Source organism: Lepidochelys kempii, chromosome 15 (assembly GCF_965140285.1).
Source record: "Lepidochelys kempii isolate rLepKem1 chromosome 15, rLepKem1.hap1, whole genome shotgun sequence".
NCBI lineage: Eukaryota > Metazoa > Chordata > Testudines > Cheloniidae > Lepidochelys > Lepidochelys kempii.
Genome location: NC_136394.1, coordinates 30995919 through 31015246, shown reverse-complemented (window position 1 = coordinate 31015246; position 19328 = coordinate 30995919). Strand labels below are relative to the sequence as shown.

The 19328-nt window shown below is 46.3% G+C and overlaps 1 protein-coding gene across 2 annotated transcripts in view; it reads right to left on the bottom strand.

Annotated features, from left to right (window-relative positions):
* Positions 1-208: 208 nt before the first annotated feature.
* MYO18B (myosin XVIIIB) overlaps positions 209-19328 on the bottom strand; it is a 196038-nt gene continuing 176918 nt past the window's right edge. Inside the window, exons 41-42 of one of the 2 annotated variants that reach the window (XM_073312541.2) lie at positions 2030-3282; positions 209-430 (exon numbers count right to left, since the gene is read on the bottom strand). In XM_073312541.2, the coding sequence (XP_073168642.2) occupies positions 2031-3282 (1252 nt within the window). In that variant the 3' untranslated portion in view covers positions 209-430; position 2030. Of the gene's footprint in view, positions 3283-19328 lie in introns of both variants that reach the window. The other variant, XM_073312543.2, reaches the window with a different exon arrangement.

Below are 19328 nucleotides of genomic sequence, written 5' to 3'. Positions count from 1 at the left end.
ATTTGAAGTAAAAGTTGCCAGAAACTTTGTTTATTAAGACTTAAGTGCAGATGATACTAAGGACCCCTGTACACACTGAGAAATGTCCCTTAAAGCTCCCCGCGGCAGCGGGCTGCACTTACGTATTGGTGAACTTTTCAATACATGCATTTTGTTTTCAGCTGCCTGTTCTCAGTGCAAGGAAAGGAAAGAAGAGAAGAGACTTAAGTCAAAGAAGCAAATATTTTATTTTGTATAAAGCAAGCAGAGGTCAGAACACAGCTTCCCATTGTAGTGCACATCGAATCTCTGTCTCTCATGTCATTGTGCTTTTGGTCAGGAAGAATAGCATGCTGCAGACAAGAAGGAGCCAATGAAAGCCACCTACGTATCTGTCTTCTAATAACCACGAAATTATGACTGCTTCAAACAAGGTCTCAACTTCTGGGAACTAAAAAATGAAAAAGATGTATGAAGAGGCATGTTCAGTGACACGGTTCATACCGTGGATTCAGGACAGAACAATTCAGCTACTGATGCCACAGTCCGTTCAGAGAGGACGACTCCCGTGTGGGCTTGGCCATACTGAGAGCCACTCCCTGGTTATTCTGCAGAGTTTCCTAATGCGAACAAACATCTGTCCTTTCTTTGCTACCTGACAGCATCGAGGGCTCATTCATTTAAGTTACGTTTCTCCTTTTGGGCACTCCTACTCTCATTACGAGCAAAGGGCATGCTTTTTTGGCTGGTTGATGTTACTGGGCTTCATAGTTTATAGATGCCACTTGCTTTATTAAAATGAAGTCTGGGGGAAAGTGGGACATCTTATTATGCAAATGCAGCTTCCCATAAAGAAATATTTTATTAAGACCTCCTCCGCTCCTGTGTTGAACAGATTTGGTCACAGCTTGACATCCAATAAGTTTGTCTAAAGGCTGCATTTTTACAAAACATTTTTCTAATCTATTTTAAACACAGTTCCGGTTATGATGCATTCATTAGAGAGTCTGCTTTCAAACCTGGAAGCATCAAAGGCAGTAAGAGAATTGCATCCAACTGGTTGTCAGAATCAAACACTGAATACAGGAGGTAAGAGTGACTAGAAGCAAAACCTACATTCTCTGGAGAGGTGTGTTTCGGGGCTCAGGCTCGTCAATGTTTTAGATTAATAAAACAAGTAAAATGGTAGAGGTGCAGTCTCAGAAACGTTCCAGAGACACTCGATGTAATAAAATGTGAGAAGAGCTAGGTGATGATATTACAGTGAATAGGTAAGGGCGAGGGGCTAGGGGAGGCTCAAAGCAGTCTGTTCAGAAGAGATTCCCTTGCTCTCCCATCATTGACAGCAGTGCAAAGGGGGTGTAAAACGCAGCTAGCTCCAAATGGTGGTGCTTCATGCCCACCGTGCACTGGTGTCAATGGGGAATTGGGCTCCCTGCAGGACACTTCCTCCTCTAGCCGGGTGCAAAGCAAAGACCAGGTTCTTAAACTGCTCGCTTGGGACCAGATCCTGCTTGGTCCGTAGGCAGTGCAAGGGTCAGGAAAGGGCAAGGAGCCTCCCTTTATCCCTTGTACAGCCTGTGTCAGGGCCAAGCACAACGGCACTCCGTGTGCGCAGGGCAGCTGCATGGCCTGCTCTCTCAACACCTCGCAAATGGGGTTGCTGGGGGGAGCCTTGGTCCCTCCCTCCTGCACACTGGCCCCTGGAGCAGGAGCAGCACATGGGAGAGGGGAGGCGTATGCTGTCTTGGGGCTAGTTCTGCTCTGGCCAGAATGTAGCCCTAATTTGGTATGGAGGGACCGCCAAGGGATGATTATTCATTATGTTAACATTATTTATCAATAAAGCCAAGTAAAAAGGTAGATTCTGGTCAGAGTTTTGCTTATTAGCCAGGACTAGGCTATTCCAGACTAGAAGCCTCTGGAGAGAAGAATTTGCAGTGAAAATACTGGCAGAGCCTCTAGCTCAGGGGCACAAATAGCAAACCTGTAACAGCTGGCCTCAGTTAACCGTACAGACGGGTCGTGGTTAGAATATCAGCAAGTTTACCTTAATCTTTTCCTAGATATTTCATCATAATGCTATTTACGTCATCCTCTTTCCCTTCTGCCTCCCATCGCCTTTCATCTTTAGCACCTTCAGTAATTAGTTTTCCGACGCATCCTTCACCTTCTGGTCTTTGAATCTTTGGTCGGCTCTTGATGCTGTCAGCACTTTTAAAAGAAATGATCGAGCCAGAGGATGAAGATGAGTCAGAGAGGTTTCCAGCATCCTCTTTGGCCTTTGAAATGGTCTTTATTTCAGACAAAACAGTGCTGCCTGCCGTAGCCTGGTCTTCAAAATGAACGCTCACTGGCCTCTGGCCTTCTCTCCTGTCCTTGTCAGGTCTGGACAAACTGCTTGTTGACTGGGATTTTCGAATTGCTGGAAGGAAGTCATCAAAATCAACATTTGTTCTCCTTTCATAGTTGAGAATTGGTATTTTCCAAGTGAACGGGTCGCTTTCCTTTCCTTCAGCCATAACATCACGGAACTGCTTATTCTGAAATACCAGAGACTCTTTCCCCAGATCAGCATTGGCTGTGTCCTCTAATGATGGCTCAAGGTAACTTCTCCATGGCTTAAGTCTCGATATATTGAACGCATCTGCTCCCACAGCTGGTGAACTCAGTGTTAAGCTGGAATTATCAATATTGTGTAGGAGTGAGTCACAAGAGCCAAACTTTGATATTCTTGTGAGAGCTGGGGAGCGCGCTGGCTCTGTGTTCTCAGATGATATGCATTTTAAACTGGATGAACGCACTAGGCTAGCTCCTGCAGGCACTCCTGTACTTTCTGTACGTTCATTGACTCCAAACTTTATTGGGAATTCATCATCCTCTTTGAAAGTCCTGCATCTTCTCAGGGAGGAGGCACCAGTTGTTTGGTAGATTGGCAGGGGAGAGGTATCCTCTAATCCTAATGTTCCCTGCTCTTTCTCTGTTGCCCTTTTCCTCCTCAGCTCTTCTACATATTCAGAAAGTGCAGATGAAGAGCTTGGAAACTTCTCTTCTGCTGTAGGAGTTGACCTCCTTCTCATCACAGATGGAGATATAGCTCCTAATTTATCCATAGCTTTTTTCTGACTGTCAGTCTCCTCCTCATCCACAATTCTTCCTAATTCCCATCTTTGAGTGCCAACTACATGACTCACATCCTTGACAAAATCTGTCTCACCCATAGTTCTTCCGTATTCCCCTTTCCGAGCACTCAGTGCAGAAGCTGGTCGGTTCGTTTCTTGATCTTTGATTTCTTTGTTCATCCTAAGCAACAACGGAAAGAGATACATGTTAGTTTAAGTTACATGACTTGATGTAGCCGCAACGTCAGTCAGAAAGGCCATGTCCTGGTATCCAGAAACCTGTTCTTACCTTCTCGTCTCAACTGAACCATTGACTCTACGTAGGAATTGCTTATTGCAAGTAAATGAACTCTAGCTGTTTCATTAAATGACACTTTTGAGCATAACTGAACTCAACATAAATGTCTCTGAGTAAACTAGAGAAGCTAAAATGATTGACTCAAGATAGATCACATCACAGACAGTGTACTGCATCAATCTGACATACCAAGACATGCCTCAAAATGGGTTGCTTTCTCAATAGATTTTAGCAATACATGGGATTTATTTGATTTCTGTCACTACCCAAAGATGATACACTGACTCTTCATGAAGCTGAATTATAGCGCACTATCCCAATGTTACTGCATGGTATGTTTCTCCAGTGCTTCCTTTGGTAGGAGGAACTAATTATGATCTCTAAGAGCAAAATAAACACCTGGCTATGGGCTGGATATGAACAGCACACACAACGGGACAAACTCCTTCCATTCGGGGGTATTTCAGGATTTGCCTTGATGAAAACAGCTTTTTAGAATGGAACATAAGCCAAAATCAAAAACCTGCTCCCAGGAAACAGGAACCTAGCTGTGATGTAAAATTAGACTCCAATGAAAGAGCAAAGCAAGTGGAGCTAGTTAACCTTTGCTTTATCGAACGTCATCTATTGCCCTTTTAAAACCAGTGCAATTTGGGGAGAATCCATTCACCAGCAAATGGAAGACTTGAGCAGCGCTGGCAGAAGGTGCCGCAGAGACCTGAGGGCAGGGATGGAGGGGGTATGGGAATTCCTTCTGCAAACAACCACAAATGCTGATTTTTAATTAAAGGAGTGATGCAGGCTCTGCTAATTAATCCCTGTCAACTGATAGCTATCGTTGTCGTAGCTATTATTAATGGGATGATGCTCTTAAAGCTTGTAGCTTTCCCTAGAAAAGGAATACAGTGTGTCTTTAGAATTCCCTACCATTCCCTTAACAAGGGCATGTTCTTTGGTAAACAGTATCAGCAAGTATTTGAATGGAACATTATTGTTGTTGACTCAGTGGAGCTTTTTTTTAAGGGCAGACACATTGAGCAGGAGGAAATGCAAGAATAAGGTGCCATGCCTCATTGGGAAAGGCTATTGGCAAAGTATCAGTTCCCACTGCCAGTGGAGAGTCTCCGTGCCTTCACTAGGGATGGCAGATGCCGGCTTCTCTGAAAGGAGCAGCTCAAAAAACCAAGGCTTGACACTGACAGCCTGGCTAGCTGTGAACCAGCATTTCTGGTTAGGAGCCTATGGAAGGTGATGACGAGAGAACTCCCTGACAGGCCAGTCGCCATGACACATCTCTTTGACTCTGCGCCATTTGGGTACAGCCCTGAGTCCGAGACACCACTAGGGCGATCTCCCCTCAGTGATGAAGGAAGACCAAGTTCCTATGCAGATATTGTGTCTGCTCTTTCCTGGCTGAGTGTTCTGAGATGGCGGTACAAGGAGGGAGCTCTTACTATAATGTGGTGCTCTGCAGAGACGCACCTTGTCTCCATGCCGGTTTGATGAATTTCTGGGGCTGTTGGGAGGGTGGATGAGGAGGCTGATGAGGTGCGCATATGAGTGAACTGCCGGCAGCTCAATCCAGATAAGAATGAGATGAGGCTGGTAGGCTGGGGGAAGTTATTGGGTGACGGAGAAAGTATTTGTGCCCTATCTTTACCTGAGGGTTTGTGCCAACCCCTTGAGACTGTGTTCCCAATCTGGACAATGTTACAACACCACAGACCAGGAAAGTTTTATCCCATTTGTGCCTGGTGAGGTTATGAACCTTCCTTTTGGCTGTGGGATCTCATGGACGTGTAGGCTGTGAGGTGTGGCCTAGCCACCATTTCAAATTAGTTGTGATTTAAGAAAAGTCCTTTTTGAGCTGGTGGGTCTTTGCCTTTGCAGAACAGGCTGCAGCATAACTCCAGAAGTGCCCATGGTGCAAAACAACTACAGAAAGGCAATCAGTTTAAGAAGCACCCCACCACCACCACACACACTCCTTCCTCTCCTGTCTGCTGCAGAGAGACTGCGAAAATTGATTGCAATCATTGTTAGCCTTTCTGCCACAAAGTTCCACGTGAAATTCTTCAAAAAAGATCGCACACATTCATCTGAAGGCCTGAAAACACATCCCCCCCCCATTTAATTTTAACAATATCTGAATGGGGGAGTTCGCTTTGTTTCTTGTGTGCAGCATGACTGAGATTTTGAGGAGTTATCGTATGTTTCTTCACGGTATATAATTTTGGATCAATAATATCAAGTAACAATCTATAGGGTGCTCTCCCTCAGATTCTTGCCTGTGAAACTATGAATGGAGTTTGTCAAAATGTATTTGATTGTAAAGAATTTTTTCCAGCGTTTTGAAGCTGGAGATACTGCTGTAAAGGAAGCCTAGAATTTTCTAACACAAAACTATATTTTGTACTGCATCACTGCAGTCAGACATCATCACTTAGGACCTATAATTTTCTATCATGAAAAAACGTCTTGCTTTTGAATTTGTCTAACAACAAAAAGAAGAAAATGTGTGGATAGTCGATTAGACCAGAGGAACCTAAATATAAATAAATACCCGTGTGTGATGGAAGGGCTGATGTTTTCAAAACCACTAGTGGAGTTTTACCTTGACAATAATAAACCATCCTGACTAGGGAAGCGTTCTAGTTGCTATGGTAACATTATGGTAGTGAATAATTGCAGAGACAATGCCGGGCAACTTGAGACCTGGCTCTACTGACCATAAAGTAATTTAAATTTTGAGACATGTTGATAAACTGGCACCCAAAAGCAACTGAAGAAGTCACAGGATAACGGCGCATTTGAGCTACTTTCCTTATTGCGTGACATCAATACACAAAATCAAATGGTGTGGGACGGCTGAGCCTCTGTACAACATCTGCTGCTCCGTGCAGTTGTGGGCTTCTGATTTCCCAAAGCCAGCAACGTAAGACAAGGTGCACCAAGGTTCTGCAGCAGGAGGAGGCCTGAGCAAACTGAGAAGGGAGGGGAGAGGCTCCTAAAATGGGAGCACCTGTCCAAATGCACTGGCCTCCCCACCCCTCTGATCGGTTCATGAGCATCTCGTGGTCTCACTCCACCAGCCCTTTGGGTCAATGGATAGTCTCCTATTGATGTCGGTGAGCCTTGGATTAGGCCCTAAGAACTCTCCTGACACCTGGGGCTAGCAAGTGATGGAGAGGGCTAGCCATGAGTCAGATAGAAACACAGCTCTGCTTTCACCCAGAATGGTCCCAAGCTGCTGGACTTTCCCGCACTAGACAAATTGAGCCATAAAAACTTCAATTTTACTAGCATACAATAAAATTCTGGGGAACATGTGACAAGACTATACTAGTATGCTGAGCATACTATTGCTGTAGCCCTGGCTTTCATGCAATTTTCACTTAAAGCCAATTCATGGAAGGTCCCAAACCATTCACGTCATCTCTTGGAATCATAAATTGTATCCTACAGAAAAGCTGGTGTAATCCTTCCAAGAGGATTTACATGGGAATTGCCCCTGTCCATTTCTATGATTCCAAGCAAAGTTGTAAATTGCAGCACCACTGGATTTCATCATTTAAACAGCCAGCTTTTCAGACAGCAGCTTCAATTTTCCTTCTGGTTTTCAAGGCTTAGATAAAACTGCACTACAGAGGCAAGAACCTCTAACAGCCTGTGAACATGAAAGGGTTAGAATCTGATATTCACTGCACTGTTCAACGTAGCAGACTCATTATCTTACGAAAGTGTTTGGAGTCTGAAACTTAATGAACCGCTCACTTGTTTATTGTTTTTTCCTATCTGTGATATTATAAATTCAACCAACAGGAACCATGCTGCTTTTAGACCTTGTCCAAAGAGCAGTTGTGAGAATTCTTATTTGGTTGATGTGCAACATCAGCTGCTGCTTTCCCTTTAAGGAGAAGAAATGAAATCACACCTAAGGCCCTACTTCACTTGCAATATTGTGGAAATTGTGGATTCCGCAATATTAGGCTTTCACCGCAATTTTGTCAGCAGTAATCCCGTCGTGTGTGGGGCTGAAAGTGGGAACCCCAGCCACCCTAGGGCTGAGAGCCCTTGGCCTTCGCTCTCAGCCTCAGGCAGCCGGCAGAGGAAAACCATGGAAAAGTAATAATAGACTCCACTGCGGCAAATAAAAAGGTCCGTTGTTACTTGTCTGTGATTTTCCATGGCGTGTCCGCCCCTCAGCCGCAATATTTTGACAATCATCCTGCAATGCAAGTAGGGCCGGAAAGCAGAGACTTCGGCTGTTACTGTCTCCCAACCAGGGTCACAGGGTTTAAGGCTAGAAGGAACTGCCAGATCATCTAGTCTAGCCTCCTGCGCATCACCAGCCACCACCACCACCCAGCAATCACATACTAAGCCTAGGAACCAAAATTAGCCCAAAGTATTACAGCCCAGATTAGATTTTTATGTGCCACAGGCAGAAAATAGGAGGGACTGAGATGCACTAGTGCTTGAGGCCTCTCTAATGGCAGGGAAATGATTAAGTGAGATAGACCCAGAGAATCCTGGCAAGGGACTTGCATCCACATGCTGCAGAGGAAAGCAAAAAAAAAAAAAACCCCAAAACAAAACAAAACAAAAACAAAAACGCAAAATAAACCCCAGGGTCACTGCCAGCTGACCTGGGACAAAATTTCTTTGTGACCCCACATGTGGCAAGCCAGCCAGCCAACCACCCAAGAGAGAGAATGCTCCGTGCCACCTCAGAGGCCTGGTCTACCCAGCCCAATATCCCATCACCAGCTGTGGCTATCCCTGATGCTTGGGCGGAGGGGGGGGGGGTCACTTCCTGACCCCTGCAGGTGGCCAGCTGAAACTCTGAAGCGTGAGATTTTAGGACCATAAAACAGAACCTGGAAGTGAGCCCCAGGGCTGCTGAGTCCTGCCCCTTATCACAAGCAATCCCATCATATCATCACACTAACAAAACAGTTCCAAATCCTACTAATCCTACTAATCTGCACTAGCCTGGACTGCCAATCATAGAGAATATAAACTTCTCTGCTCTGGGGGTTGTGTCATCGGAGGCTAAGGTAAAACCTACCAACATCCAGTGATCATCATTACTTTATGCCATCCAGGCGGTGATGGGATGCGTTAAGAGATCTGAGGCTAAATCAGTCACCGTTGTACATCTTAATAAGAGTTGTGAGTGAGAGCAGCGCAGAGACTGTGTAAATGGGATTCAGGGGGTGAAGGGATAGAGAGCGAATTCTGAGTTCCGCCTCTCAAAACGACTTGACTTTTCTGTGCTGCGATCTTTGTGATCGCAAGTGCTGTAGTCTAAGCGCTGTGTAAGCCAAAACTGCCTGAAAACAGCAACTTCAGCACTTTGCACTAATGAGCAAGAGTGAAATCCACCGCTGCAGCCAGTGCCTTAAGCAGTGCCCAGGCCTCAGGCCTGACCTGTCCTGCTAGAGTGAATTTCATTCCAGACTAGGAACAGCGGCAGCCAGAATGCCTGTGACCTGTGGAAAGTATTCGAAAACAAGCCCCAAGCCATAGGTCAGATGCTGACTGCTGGCTGTAACAGAATGGCAGAGGGGAAGGCTAGCTTAGTTGCCTGAGTCTGGGCACAAGCAACAGCGTAGTCAGAACAGCCATGTGAGTGAGACGGGCAGAATTTCATTACTCCAGCTTTATTAACAGCATTTCCACTCCTCCCAGAGCACAACAGGGCCCTGTTTCCTGTCTCTTCCCTGCTCCTTACCATGGGGTGGACATGCTCAGCTTCTTCCCATACCTCCAAAGCACTCTCAGAAAGAATTCTGGATTTCACACACGCTAAAATGAAGGGAAATCATTCTTCGAGCACAGACAGGAACATGCCTCCCAAATTAACTGCTCTGTGTGGAATAGGAGTGGTCTGTCTGCATTTCAGTGTCTGTTAGGTGATTGCACATGGAGCAAACCTATGCACTCTGCTTCTGTACTGTGATCTGGGGGCAGCAACAGTCACCCTGTGTTTTGTCCTGCAGAATTTTATAACAACATGTGCCCTCAGACAACAGAAGTGAAGTAATTCCATGCAAACACCTCCAAAGAAAACCCAGCTGCAAATACATGAAATGGGCTTTGGGAGGGTGTGACAGGCTATACTTTTATGTTCACCCTTTTTACAGGACTATGAGAAACTTTGTACAAAGTGTGCCTTGTGATGTATCATTTGAAAACTCATAATCTGCTGAACATTATTGTCCTGGTAAAATACGTGTATCGACATTGTATGTAAGTTATAAGATTCTACTGTATAACATTGCTGTAACATGCTCCAAGTTTAGAGGCACAAACCAGTTCCTCAGAAACAAAAGATGAACCAACACCCAAGCCAGGTGTCAACAAAGCCAAGTGGACTATCACCTAGTTAAGCGGCCATTCTTTGAAAGGAAAAAGGGTATAAGCAAGAAATTTAAATATTGGCAAAGAAACAGGTGGGGGTCCCATCCCACAGACCTCCTGTCACCTGAAGTCCAGCTGGAGATAATCCTCAAAGAGGAGGAAACGATATAAGAATAGAGAACACACAACAAAAATTACCTCTCTCTCCTCCCTTTCTCTCTGCTCATGCCATCAACAGCACCTGAAAGAACACTGAACTGTCTGAGGGGTCCTGGTTTGGAGGCTTCCAGCCAGTAAAAGACTGCAAAGAGCAAAGAAAAACCTTTGCTTTGAATTAATTTGGCTTGCTAAATTAGGTATTAGTTTACATTTTATCTTTTACCCAGTTCTGACTTTTATGCCTCATTACTTGTAATCACTTAAAATCTCTTTTGTAGTTAATAAACTTGTTTTATTGTTTATCTAAACCAGTGTGTTTGGACTGACGTGTTTGGGAACCTCCACTTGAGATAATAGGGTTTGTGCATGGCATTTTCCATTGATGAAATGACGGACTTTCTATGAGCTTGTATTATCCAGAAAGAGAGTGCTGGGCAGTACAAGACACACATTTCTGGGGGAAAGTCTAGGACTGGGAATTTGCTTGTGTCATGTAATTAGGACTGACTGGTCAGAGCTTTCATGTAATTCAGCTGGAATAATTTACATGCTAGAGGTTGTGTGTGAGCAGGACCAGGAGTGGTGGCTCTCACAATGTAAAAGGCACCTCATGTTGGAGAACTGGGGAAGCACAGCTGTCCATCTGTCCAGAGTGCACCCTGGGTAATGCCACAGTGTGGGGAAAGGAGAAACCAGAGTCACATCAGGAACCAGAGACACTGTAAGGAAACAGCTTAGACCAGGACGAATCCAGCAAGGGAGCAAGCACATGTAGCATCTCCTGCTCAGAGATCTGTCCTTGGGGAGATTCGCACTGAGGATGTAGCTGGTTTAAGGATCAGTGGGAAGAGAGAATGAGCCAGACCTTGTACAGACTGGATTAACAAAATCATGCCTTGCACTTCAGTCTATCCAGCAGGTACACTCTTCTCAAGGAGGGCTCAACATTTATCATGCTGCACTTACTAGGAAACAAACATCGGCTCTTTATTCTGCAAACCCTTGAGTCGGTCCATTGTGACATTTTTGACAAGTCACGCTGTACGTGGAAATCAGTTTAAGCTGCAAGTGAGTTTCTAAAGTAAGGAAACAGCAAGGACTATATTGAGAAAACACTTGTCATGTCTTCTCTGCACACAGTGACGACCTGTGTGGATTTTCTACCCAGACAGTCTTTTCCGATGGGGAATGAGCAGGTTGCTCAAGGTCTGCAAGCTTCTCGGCAAGTCACTGTAGCAGTGCTCCTCACAACGTGGCATGTTCCCTGGGCTTTGTCCTCTCCTCATAACAGCACTCTTGACATATGGCTCTACTTTTTCTCCCCCACTTACTGGGCATCTAAAAATAGCCAAGTGACCAGATTCTGGCAGCTTGAAAAGTAAAAGCAAACACCACACACCCATCCTGCTAGGATGCAGTGCCCATCACTCCCAGCTCCCCGCACAGAACTTGGTGGAAATTACATTCTTTGTTTAAATCCATCGGCCTGTGCCACTTGCACAGTGCACCTTCCCCTGCTGTGACCGCCTGCCCTATTCATTCCTGCACACAGGCCGGCCCTACAGTGTGGTGTACAACTGGGCCTGCGGTCAGAAGACAACTGGCAGGGCACAGCCGTATCCCAGAGGCTGGGAGTCTTTTAAACTCAGGCTGTTTGGCCCATTAGTATGGCTACTGAGCTGTGCTTTAAAGGACGGCAACTCTGGTCCTTCCCAAGTTTGGTGGAGTCTAGGCCAGCTGTTGTAAAGGGCTTACCCTTCCACCCTGCCTGCTTTGGCCCTCTTGCTCAAGCTCCGTGTTTTATCCCAAATCAGAGTGGTTTGGAGTTTCCCCTTCTTCAGCCCACGCTAGCTCGCCACAGAGCGCTTTGGCCAGCAGGGAGCTGCAGTGCAGAGAAGCCTGCCATCTGTTCTCAGGCCGGCTCGCTTTTCACTGGGAGCCTGAAAATGCCTCTTGCTATGGCTGGTAACGAGAAGACAGAATGACCTGCAAACTGCTCCCAACATGAGCGCTCAGAGAAGAACTGGGATTCCTGGACTGGATTGTGTGGGGTGAGCCCAAGGCTTGAATTGTGGAGGAGCAGAAAAGCAGGGGCTCCCACATGGAGCCTCCAAGCACAGCCGCTCTCGGAGACCTTTCACTTAAGAGAAACAGAGAGCTCCGCGGCTGCCTACTACCGCTGCCCCGGGCTGAGTCCTGGCTTTGGACAGTTGCCCCACAGGCCCCGTCAGCGAGTGGGTGAGGATGACACGGGGGGCCGAGCCACAGCACTGGCGTGTAGGTGCCTGCAGAGTGACAGCACCTGCTGGTTGAAGAAAACACAGCCCCCGCTGGGGAGAATGAACCGCGCATCGCCCCTGGCCGCGAGTCACTGCTGAGGAACAGCACGGATGCGAATCCCCAGCACGGCTTTCATTCTTAGCGCTGCATTGAACCTCACACAAGAGCACTTAACAGGGAGGGGTGAGCCTAGGTCTGAAGCCAAATGTCCAAGGAACAATGTACTGAGCTCTGCTCTAGGTTTCAAATTAACCCCTTCAGGTGCAGCTCCACACACCTAGCTGCAGACACAGGTCCTTATAACAAGCGGCTTTAAACTAAACGGGATCCAGAGCCACCAATAGTCTCCCTTCCCTCTACTCCAGAAGCGGATCAAGGCCCCATTCATAAGACTCTGCCCTGAAGCCCACATATGTGAGAGAGTGACTGTCTGATGACTGAATGCATCTTCCCTGCCAGTGTCACTCCAAGGCCGGGCTGTTCTGCTGAGATCCTGAAAAAAACGACTGCATTAAAAGCACGTACTGTTCAAACCTTCATATTTATAGATGCACCATGGAATAATCAATGTGCTTCAAAACCCCCTGCTGGCAACAGCAACATCTGAGCCTCTTTTCCTGATGAATAAACTTAGCTTCTGCCAGACACGGAGGAACCATCCCACCTTGTGTATGGAAGAGCTAAGTGAGCTTTTAAAACGGCCTCTGTGAAATGGTCTGTGCGCTCCCGCTCTCTAGGTGCACCTGGCTCATTTATAATGCTGCTCCTGCAGCAGCTCCTTCACACAAAGCCTTCTGGTTTGTAACCTCCTTGTGAGGAAGATCCTGATCAGTGAGAAGGGCTACAGTGATGGTCAGAGGAATGGAGAACCTGCCTCAAGAGAGCAGACTTAAAGAGTTTGGCTTGTTTAGTCTAACCAACCAGCCAAAGGCTGAGGGGAGATATGATTGCTCTCCACAGATACATCAAAGGGATAACCACTAGGGAAGGAGAGGAGTTATTTAAGTTAAGGGCCAATGCTGGCATAAGAACAAATGGATATAAACTGGCCACCAACAATTTAGACTTGAAATTAGATGAAGGTTTCTAGCCATCAGAGGAGTGAAGTCCTGGGAAGTTCTTCTTCCAAGAAGAGAACAGGGGGCAAAAGACCCTCGACTGAAACGGATACGTTTTTGGAGGGGATGGTATGATGAGGTTGCCTCCAATGGCATCTGGCCCAGTCATGACAGCTATTAGCAAATCTCTCCAACAGCTAGAGATGGGACACTAGATGGGGAGGGCTCTGAGTTTGGACAGAGAATTTTTCCCCAGATGTTTGGAGATGGGTGTCGCCCACATGCTCAGGCTCTAACTAACCATCATATTTGGGGTTGGGAAGGAATTTTCCATCAGGTCAGATTGGCAGAGACTTGTGGGGGAGGGAAGGGGGGCGCTTCACCTTCCTCTGCAGGGTGGGAGGTTGGTTTGACCTAGTGTAAATGGTGGATTCTCTGTAACTTGAAGTCTTTAAATCAAGCTTTGAGGATGTCAGTAACTCAGCCAGAGGTCAGGGGTCTGTTACAGGAGTGGCTGGGTGAGGCTCTGCAGCCTGTGTTATACAGGAGGTCAGGCTAGATGATCAGGATGGTCCCTTGTGGCCTTAAAGTCTATGAGTGGGCAAATGGGACTGGGAAAAGAGCGTTCTGCCTGGGAGCTCATATCCAAACTGTGTTCTATGTGTTTAAAAACAAAGCAACTCATTGCAAATAGTGGCTGGGCTCCCAGGCAGCCCGGCTCCCAGGCTAGGCCGGGGTAGGCAAACTACAGCCCGCAAGCCGTACCACGCGGCTCAGCCCCGCTCTGGCCGGGGCACAGGGTCGAGGCCGCACCACGCAGCTCCCGGAAGCAGCAGCATGGCCCCGCTCTGGCTCCCTTGTGCTCCAATGGGAGCTGCAGGGGCAGTGCCTAAGGATGGGGCAATGTGCAGAGCTGCCTGGCTGCACCTCCGCGTAGGAGCTGGAGAAGGGACATGCCACTGCTTCTGGGAGCCGCTTGAGGTAAGCACTGCTCAGAGCCTGCACTCCTGAGCCTCTCCCCACGCCCCAGCCCCCTGTCCCAGCCATGATCCCCCTCCTGCACCCCAAACCCCTCATCCCTAGCCCCACCCCAGAGCCTGCATCCCAGCCAGAATCTGCACCCCTTCCCACACCCCTGCCCCAGCCCTGATCCCCCTCCCGCCCTCCGAACCCCTCAGTCCCAGCCCAGAGCACCCTCCTACTCCCTAAACTCCTTATCCCCAGCCCCACCCCAGAGCCCGCACCCCTTCCCGCAGCCCAACCCAAATTTTGTGACCATTCATGGCCTGCCATACAATTTCTATTCCCCAATGTGGCCCTCGGGCCAAAAGTTTGCCCACCTCTGGGCTAGGCCTATCTAGGCAGTGCCAAGTCAAGACAACGGAGGTGCACGAGGATCACCCTCACAATGCTCTGTACTGTGACCTCGGACTCGGATGTCATATTTTTGCTTACGAAACAATCATCAGTGTAGCAAGGCACCAAGAGCTACACAACTCCAAAGCAAAGACACCCAGACCAGTGACTCGTATTTCCATTTGTCACATAAAGTGCTGTGCCAGCTGGGAGCAGTGACGGGGCTGCCCCGCATGGTACGTAAACCAAAGGAGCAAAAGCGCTATGAATTCGGAGAAGCATCCGCTGCTTGGTGCGTAAGCATAGGGCCTGATTGGTTTTTACATTAAAATGCAAATAATGAATGTGGTTTAGCGCAACAGCAGCAAGGCCTTGTCCAGTAAGGAAACACTGCCCAAATGTGTCACCTTTCCTCCCAGGGAACAGTCGTTATCACTCTCCTCGCAGGAAGCACCCAGCTCACACCCAGCAGCCACCTCCAGCCCAATCTGTCTCTCCATCATGAATTGACCAGGAGCTCAACCCCATGAGTCACCTCTCACCAATTGCACAGATTGTCCTGCTGTGATAGTTGGAAGGTTCGACAGGGTGCTCATATGGATTAAAGAAAGCCTCATTAACATTACTGCCCTTAAAACCCTGGCATTTCAAGCAAGAGTGCCTAGTAATGGAACAGCTCACAAGTATGCCCCTATCTATGAGGAATACAGATGGTGCTGCAGACATGGGGAAATGCAAACTATGGCATCAGATATGCCCTAGTGCATTTTTAATGACTTGGATAATGGAGTGGAGAGCATGTTTATAAAATTTGCAGAGGACACCAAGTTGGGAAGGGTTGCAAGCACTTTGGAGGAATTCAAACAACCCTGACCAATTGGAGAATTGATTGGAATTCAACAAGATGAAATTCAATAAAGACAAATGCAAAGTAGTGCACTTAGGAAGGAAAAATCAAATACACAGCTACAAAATGGGGAATAAACTAGCTAGATGGCAGTATTGCTAAAAAGGACCTGGGGATAATGGTGGATCACAAATTAAATATGTGTCAGCAATGTGATGTAGATGTGAAAAAAAGCTCATATCATTCTGGGGTATGTTAACAGCAGCATCACATGTAAGACACAGGAGGTAATTGTCCCACTCAGCACTGGTGGGGCCTCAGCTGAAGTTCTGTGTCCAGTTCTGGGTTCCACACTTTAAGAAAGATTTGGACAAACGGTTGAGGGTCCAGAGGAGAGCAACAAAAATGGTGAAATGACCTATGAGGAACAGTTTAAAAAAACAGGGCATGTTCAGTCTTGGAAGATGAGACACAAGAGGGACCTGAGTACAGTCTTCAAATACATTGAGGGCTGTTATAAAGAGGACAGTGGTCAATTGTTCTCCATGTCCACTGAAGACAGGACAAGAAGTAATGGGCTTAATCGGCAGCAAGGGAGATTTAGATTAAATAGTAGGAAAAACTTTCTAGCTCTCTGGGTAGTTAAACTCTGGATCAGGCTACCAAGGGCGTGTGTGGGATCCCCGTCACTGGAGGTTTTTAAGAACAGGATGGACAAACACCTGTCAGGGCTGGCCTAGGTATACTTGGTCCTGCCTCAGTGCTGGACTTGATGACCTCTCAAGGGCCCTTCCAGCTCAAGGTGTTAGACAAGGACAAGGACAAAGGTGTTAGATTAGAAGAGATTGACTCCCTGGAGTGTAATGAGCATGGGCACTGCAGGAATTCAGCTGTTTTAAAAGTTTTGCACTAAGTCTGGAAAAAAAAAAGAACCAATACCCTTAAAGAATTAGCAGCCTACATGCGCGGCAGTCAGTCAGTTCCTCCACTGATTTAATCTAAACAGATTTTCAATTAGAAAGTGTGCGCCATTGGGGAGCATGATGGAAGTGTGGGAGGAGAGACTTCTGTAAACCTGGTCAGCATCAGGCTTGCTGCTCTGCATGCTGCAGGCGTCTTTATTTTGAGCATAGTGGCAGAATCAGCCTGTATTTTCCTACCCAGTCCTGCATTATGACAAGTCTTCTCTAGGATGTTGGTTTCAATTGCCAGAAATTTTATCAAATTATAATGACATAAGTTAAAACTTTTGATCTGTCCATGTGCTGAATATCCCCGCAGGTCTACTACAACCACCTGCTGCACCTCTGAATTTATCTGTAAACAAACTGTCCGGAGTTGGAATGCAACCAAGACAGATTACCACCACCTACTATACCTTGATCCTTTAGCATAGCTACTGTAAAGGAATCTAATGGCCTCTTTCATACGGTGACAGTGCTTAATATTATGTCGCGCAATGTAGCTATGTTTGTATCTGATATTAGTATGTTTCACTGCATTTTATCCAGAGGAAAGCAGAGGGGAAGCTGATATGCCTTTAGCAAGCAGTTACAAAGTGCTGCATGCCAAAGAGGTCTTTTCCTCTTGAATGAAATATCCCTCAGTTCTTGCCGTCGTCCAACACTGAGAAGTTCTGTGCTATGCTGATGTTTCTCCTCCTCTGAAACGGTTCACTGTATTATCTGCTATCTTGATATGATGTAGTGACTATTAAAAGAGGCTTCAACCCTGACTCTTTAGCCACACACAGAGACTGAAAGTAAATTTCATTTGCAATTAATTACATTCTGAGAAAGCACTTTGCATAGCAGAGGCTAATTTCTCCTTTGTAACAAGTTTCTGATTGCTGGGTTGATATACTGTCTCTGGGATCATTCCCACTGATAGTGATGTCATATCCTCTTTATTTTCCTGCCTGGGCCAAAGAACAGCCAGTTTGAAATTCTGTCTAGCCTGACACTATAGACTTAGTGACCCTACTCTGAAAATGCAGAGCCAGGTAGCGGCTCTGGGCTCAATTCATTTCTCAGCCTTCCTAGGCTTATCTTCAAAATCCATGGAAAGGGAAATCTCCTCTCCACACACCATGCTGCCTTCCCAAAAACCCACTTTCAGACTGAAAACTTTGCAGCAAGGAGTGTCATTTTCAGAAGTCCGCAGCACGGACCTAGCTGCACTGAAATCAAAGTGAAACCTCCCTCTGATGGCAACGGGAGCAGAGCTAGGCCAATGGGAAGTACATCCCTGGATGTCTGTGTGTGTGCCTGATTCACCTCACAAGAGACAAAGCAAGGATCTCGTAGGCCAGTTCAGATGAGTTTGGAAATGTGCCAGAAAAGAGAGGGGATGAGCACTGAGACCCTCATGTTAATGAGATGAGTATCTCATGAAGATAGACAATTCAGCACAGTTCTAAATATATTTCACTCAAAGGGTCCATATGCTGTGTATTCTGGGAGTTCGTTTAATAAAGAGTTGTGCAATGATCTTCTGCTCCTGTTTCTTGGCTTTGCTCCGCTACAGAATAAACATGATTGTGAATGCAGCGATGCCAAGGGCCTGCAATTAAACGCTTGCTTCCTTTGTAAAGGGAGTGACACAAGTGGCTGGACAGATGGTCTAAGAGTGCACTAGACCCATGAGGGATTGGAATGGGTGTACCATGATGGTGAGCTTTCATGTCACATGCTTCATTTAGAAGCATGCAAGCCAAGCATGGAAACTGTGTAAAACGTCTGTTGTAAAAGCACCCCTCTCTGCAGTAAATCCCATGTCTGTCTGAAATATGGGGTGACCCATGTGAAATTCACACTCATCAAGGGATGAGCTGAGATTTCACCCAAGATGCTCCTCACCACAGGCTATCTGATTACAGGGCAGTGCAGCCAAAGCTTGCCCGGCTGTTTGTGGGAGTTGCAAAGCCAGGACTGAAAATGGAAGAGGCGTGTGAATTGCTACCATCACTCTGACAAATCTCATCCCCACCGCCAAGCTTTTTAGAGAGTCAATACACTGGTCGCACTGTGCTGTCTCTCAGTACTGTCCCCAGGAACGCATGCCAATGCACAGCTGGGGCCTTTGGTATTTGAGAAATAAATATAGCAAAGGCATTTATTGTCATTGTGGCCAGACTATGAACAGCCATTGGGCATGTATCATTAAGGCCCAGAAGAGGAAGCAATAGGACGTTACCAAGTCTAATTTAGCCCATTAACCTGGGATCACTGCCACACCACATTTCAGCCTACAAACAGTATGAGATTTGCAGAAGCAATGAAAACAGTGTAATCCCATAATCTTTTTTTTATACAGTTACATAACATAAACGAGCCACCTTCTCTTAAGAGCCATGGAAGCCTGACAGATAGGCACACTAACTAATCAAAGACAGAAGACACACTGTTAAGCCAAACATGTTTTAAACTGAATAAAATAAACATTTTTTAAAAGCCTGAATCCCTATTTCAATGGTTCAAGTGTACACTCATATTTAACTGAGAAGAGTCATTCCTGCGGTTTTTAAACTTTCCATTCTAGCCACACATTTTTGGCCATGAAAAAAAGAAAAATCACCCCCCAAAAATGCTCGCCCAACCAAATCTAAGCAAGGAGTTAGAGTAGTGGCTCTCTACCTTTCCAGACTACTGTCCCACTTTCAGGAGTCTGATTTGTCTTGTGTACCCCCAAGTTTCACCTCACCTAAAAACTGCTTGCTTACAAAATCAGACAAAAAAATCCAAAAGTGTCACAGCACCCTGTTACTGAAAAATTGCTACGTTCTCATTTTTACCATTTAATTATCAAATACATCGATTGGAATATAAATATTGTACTTACATTTCAGTGTATGGTCTATAGAG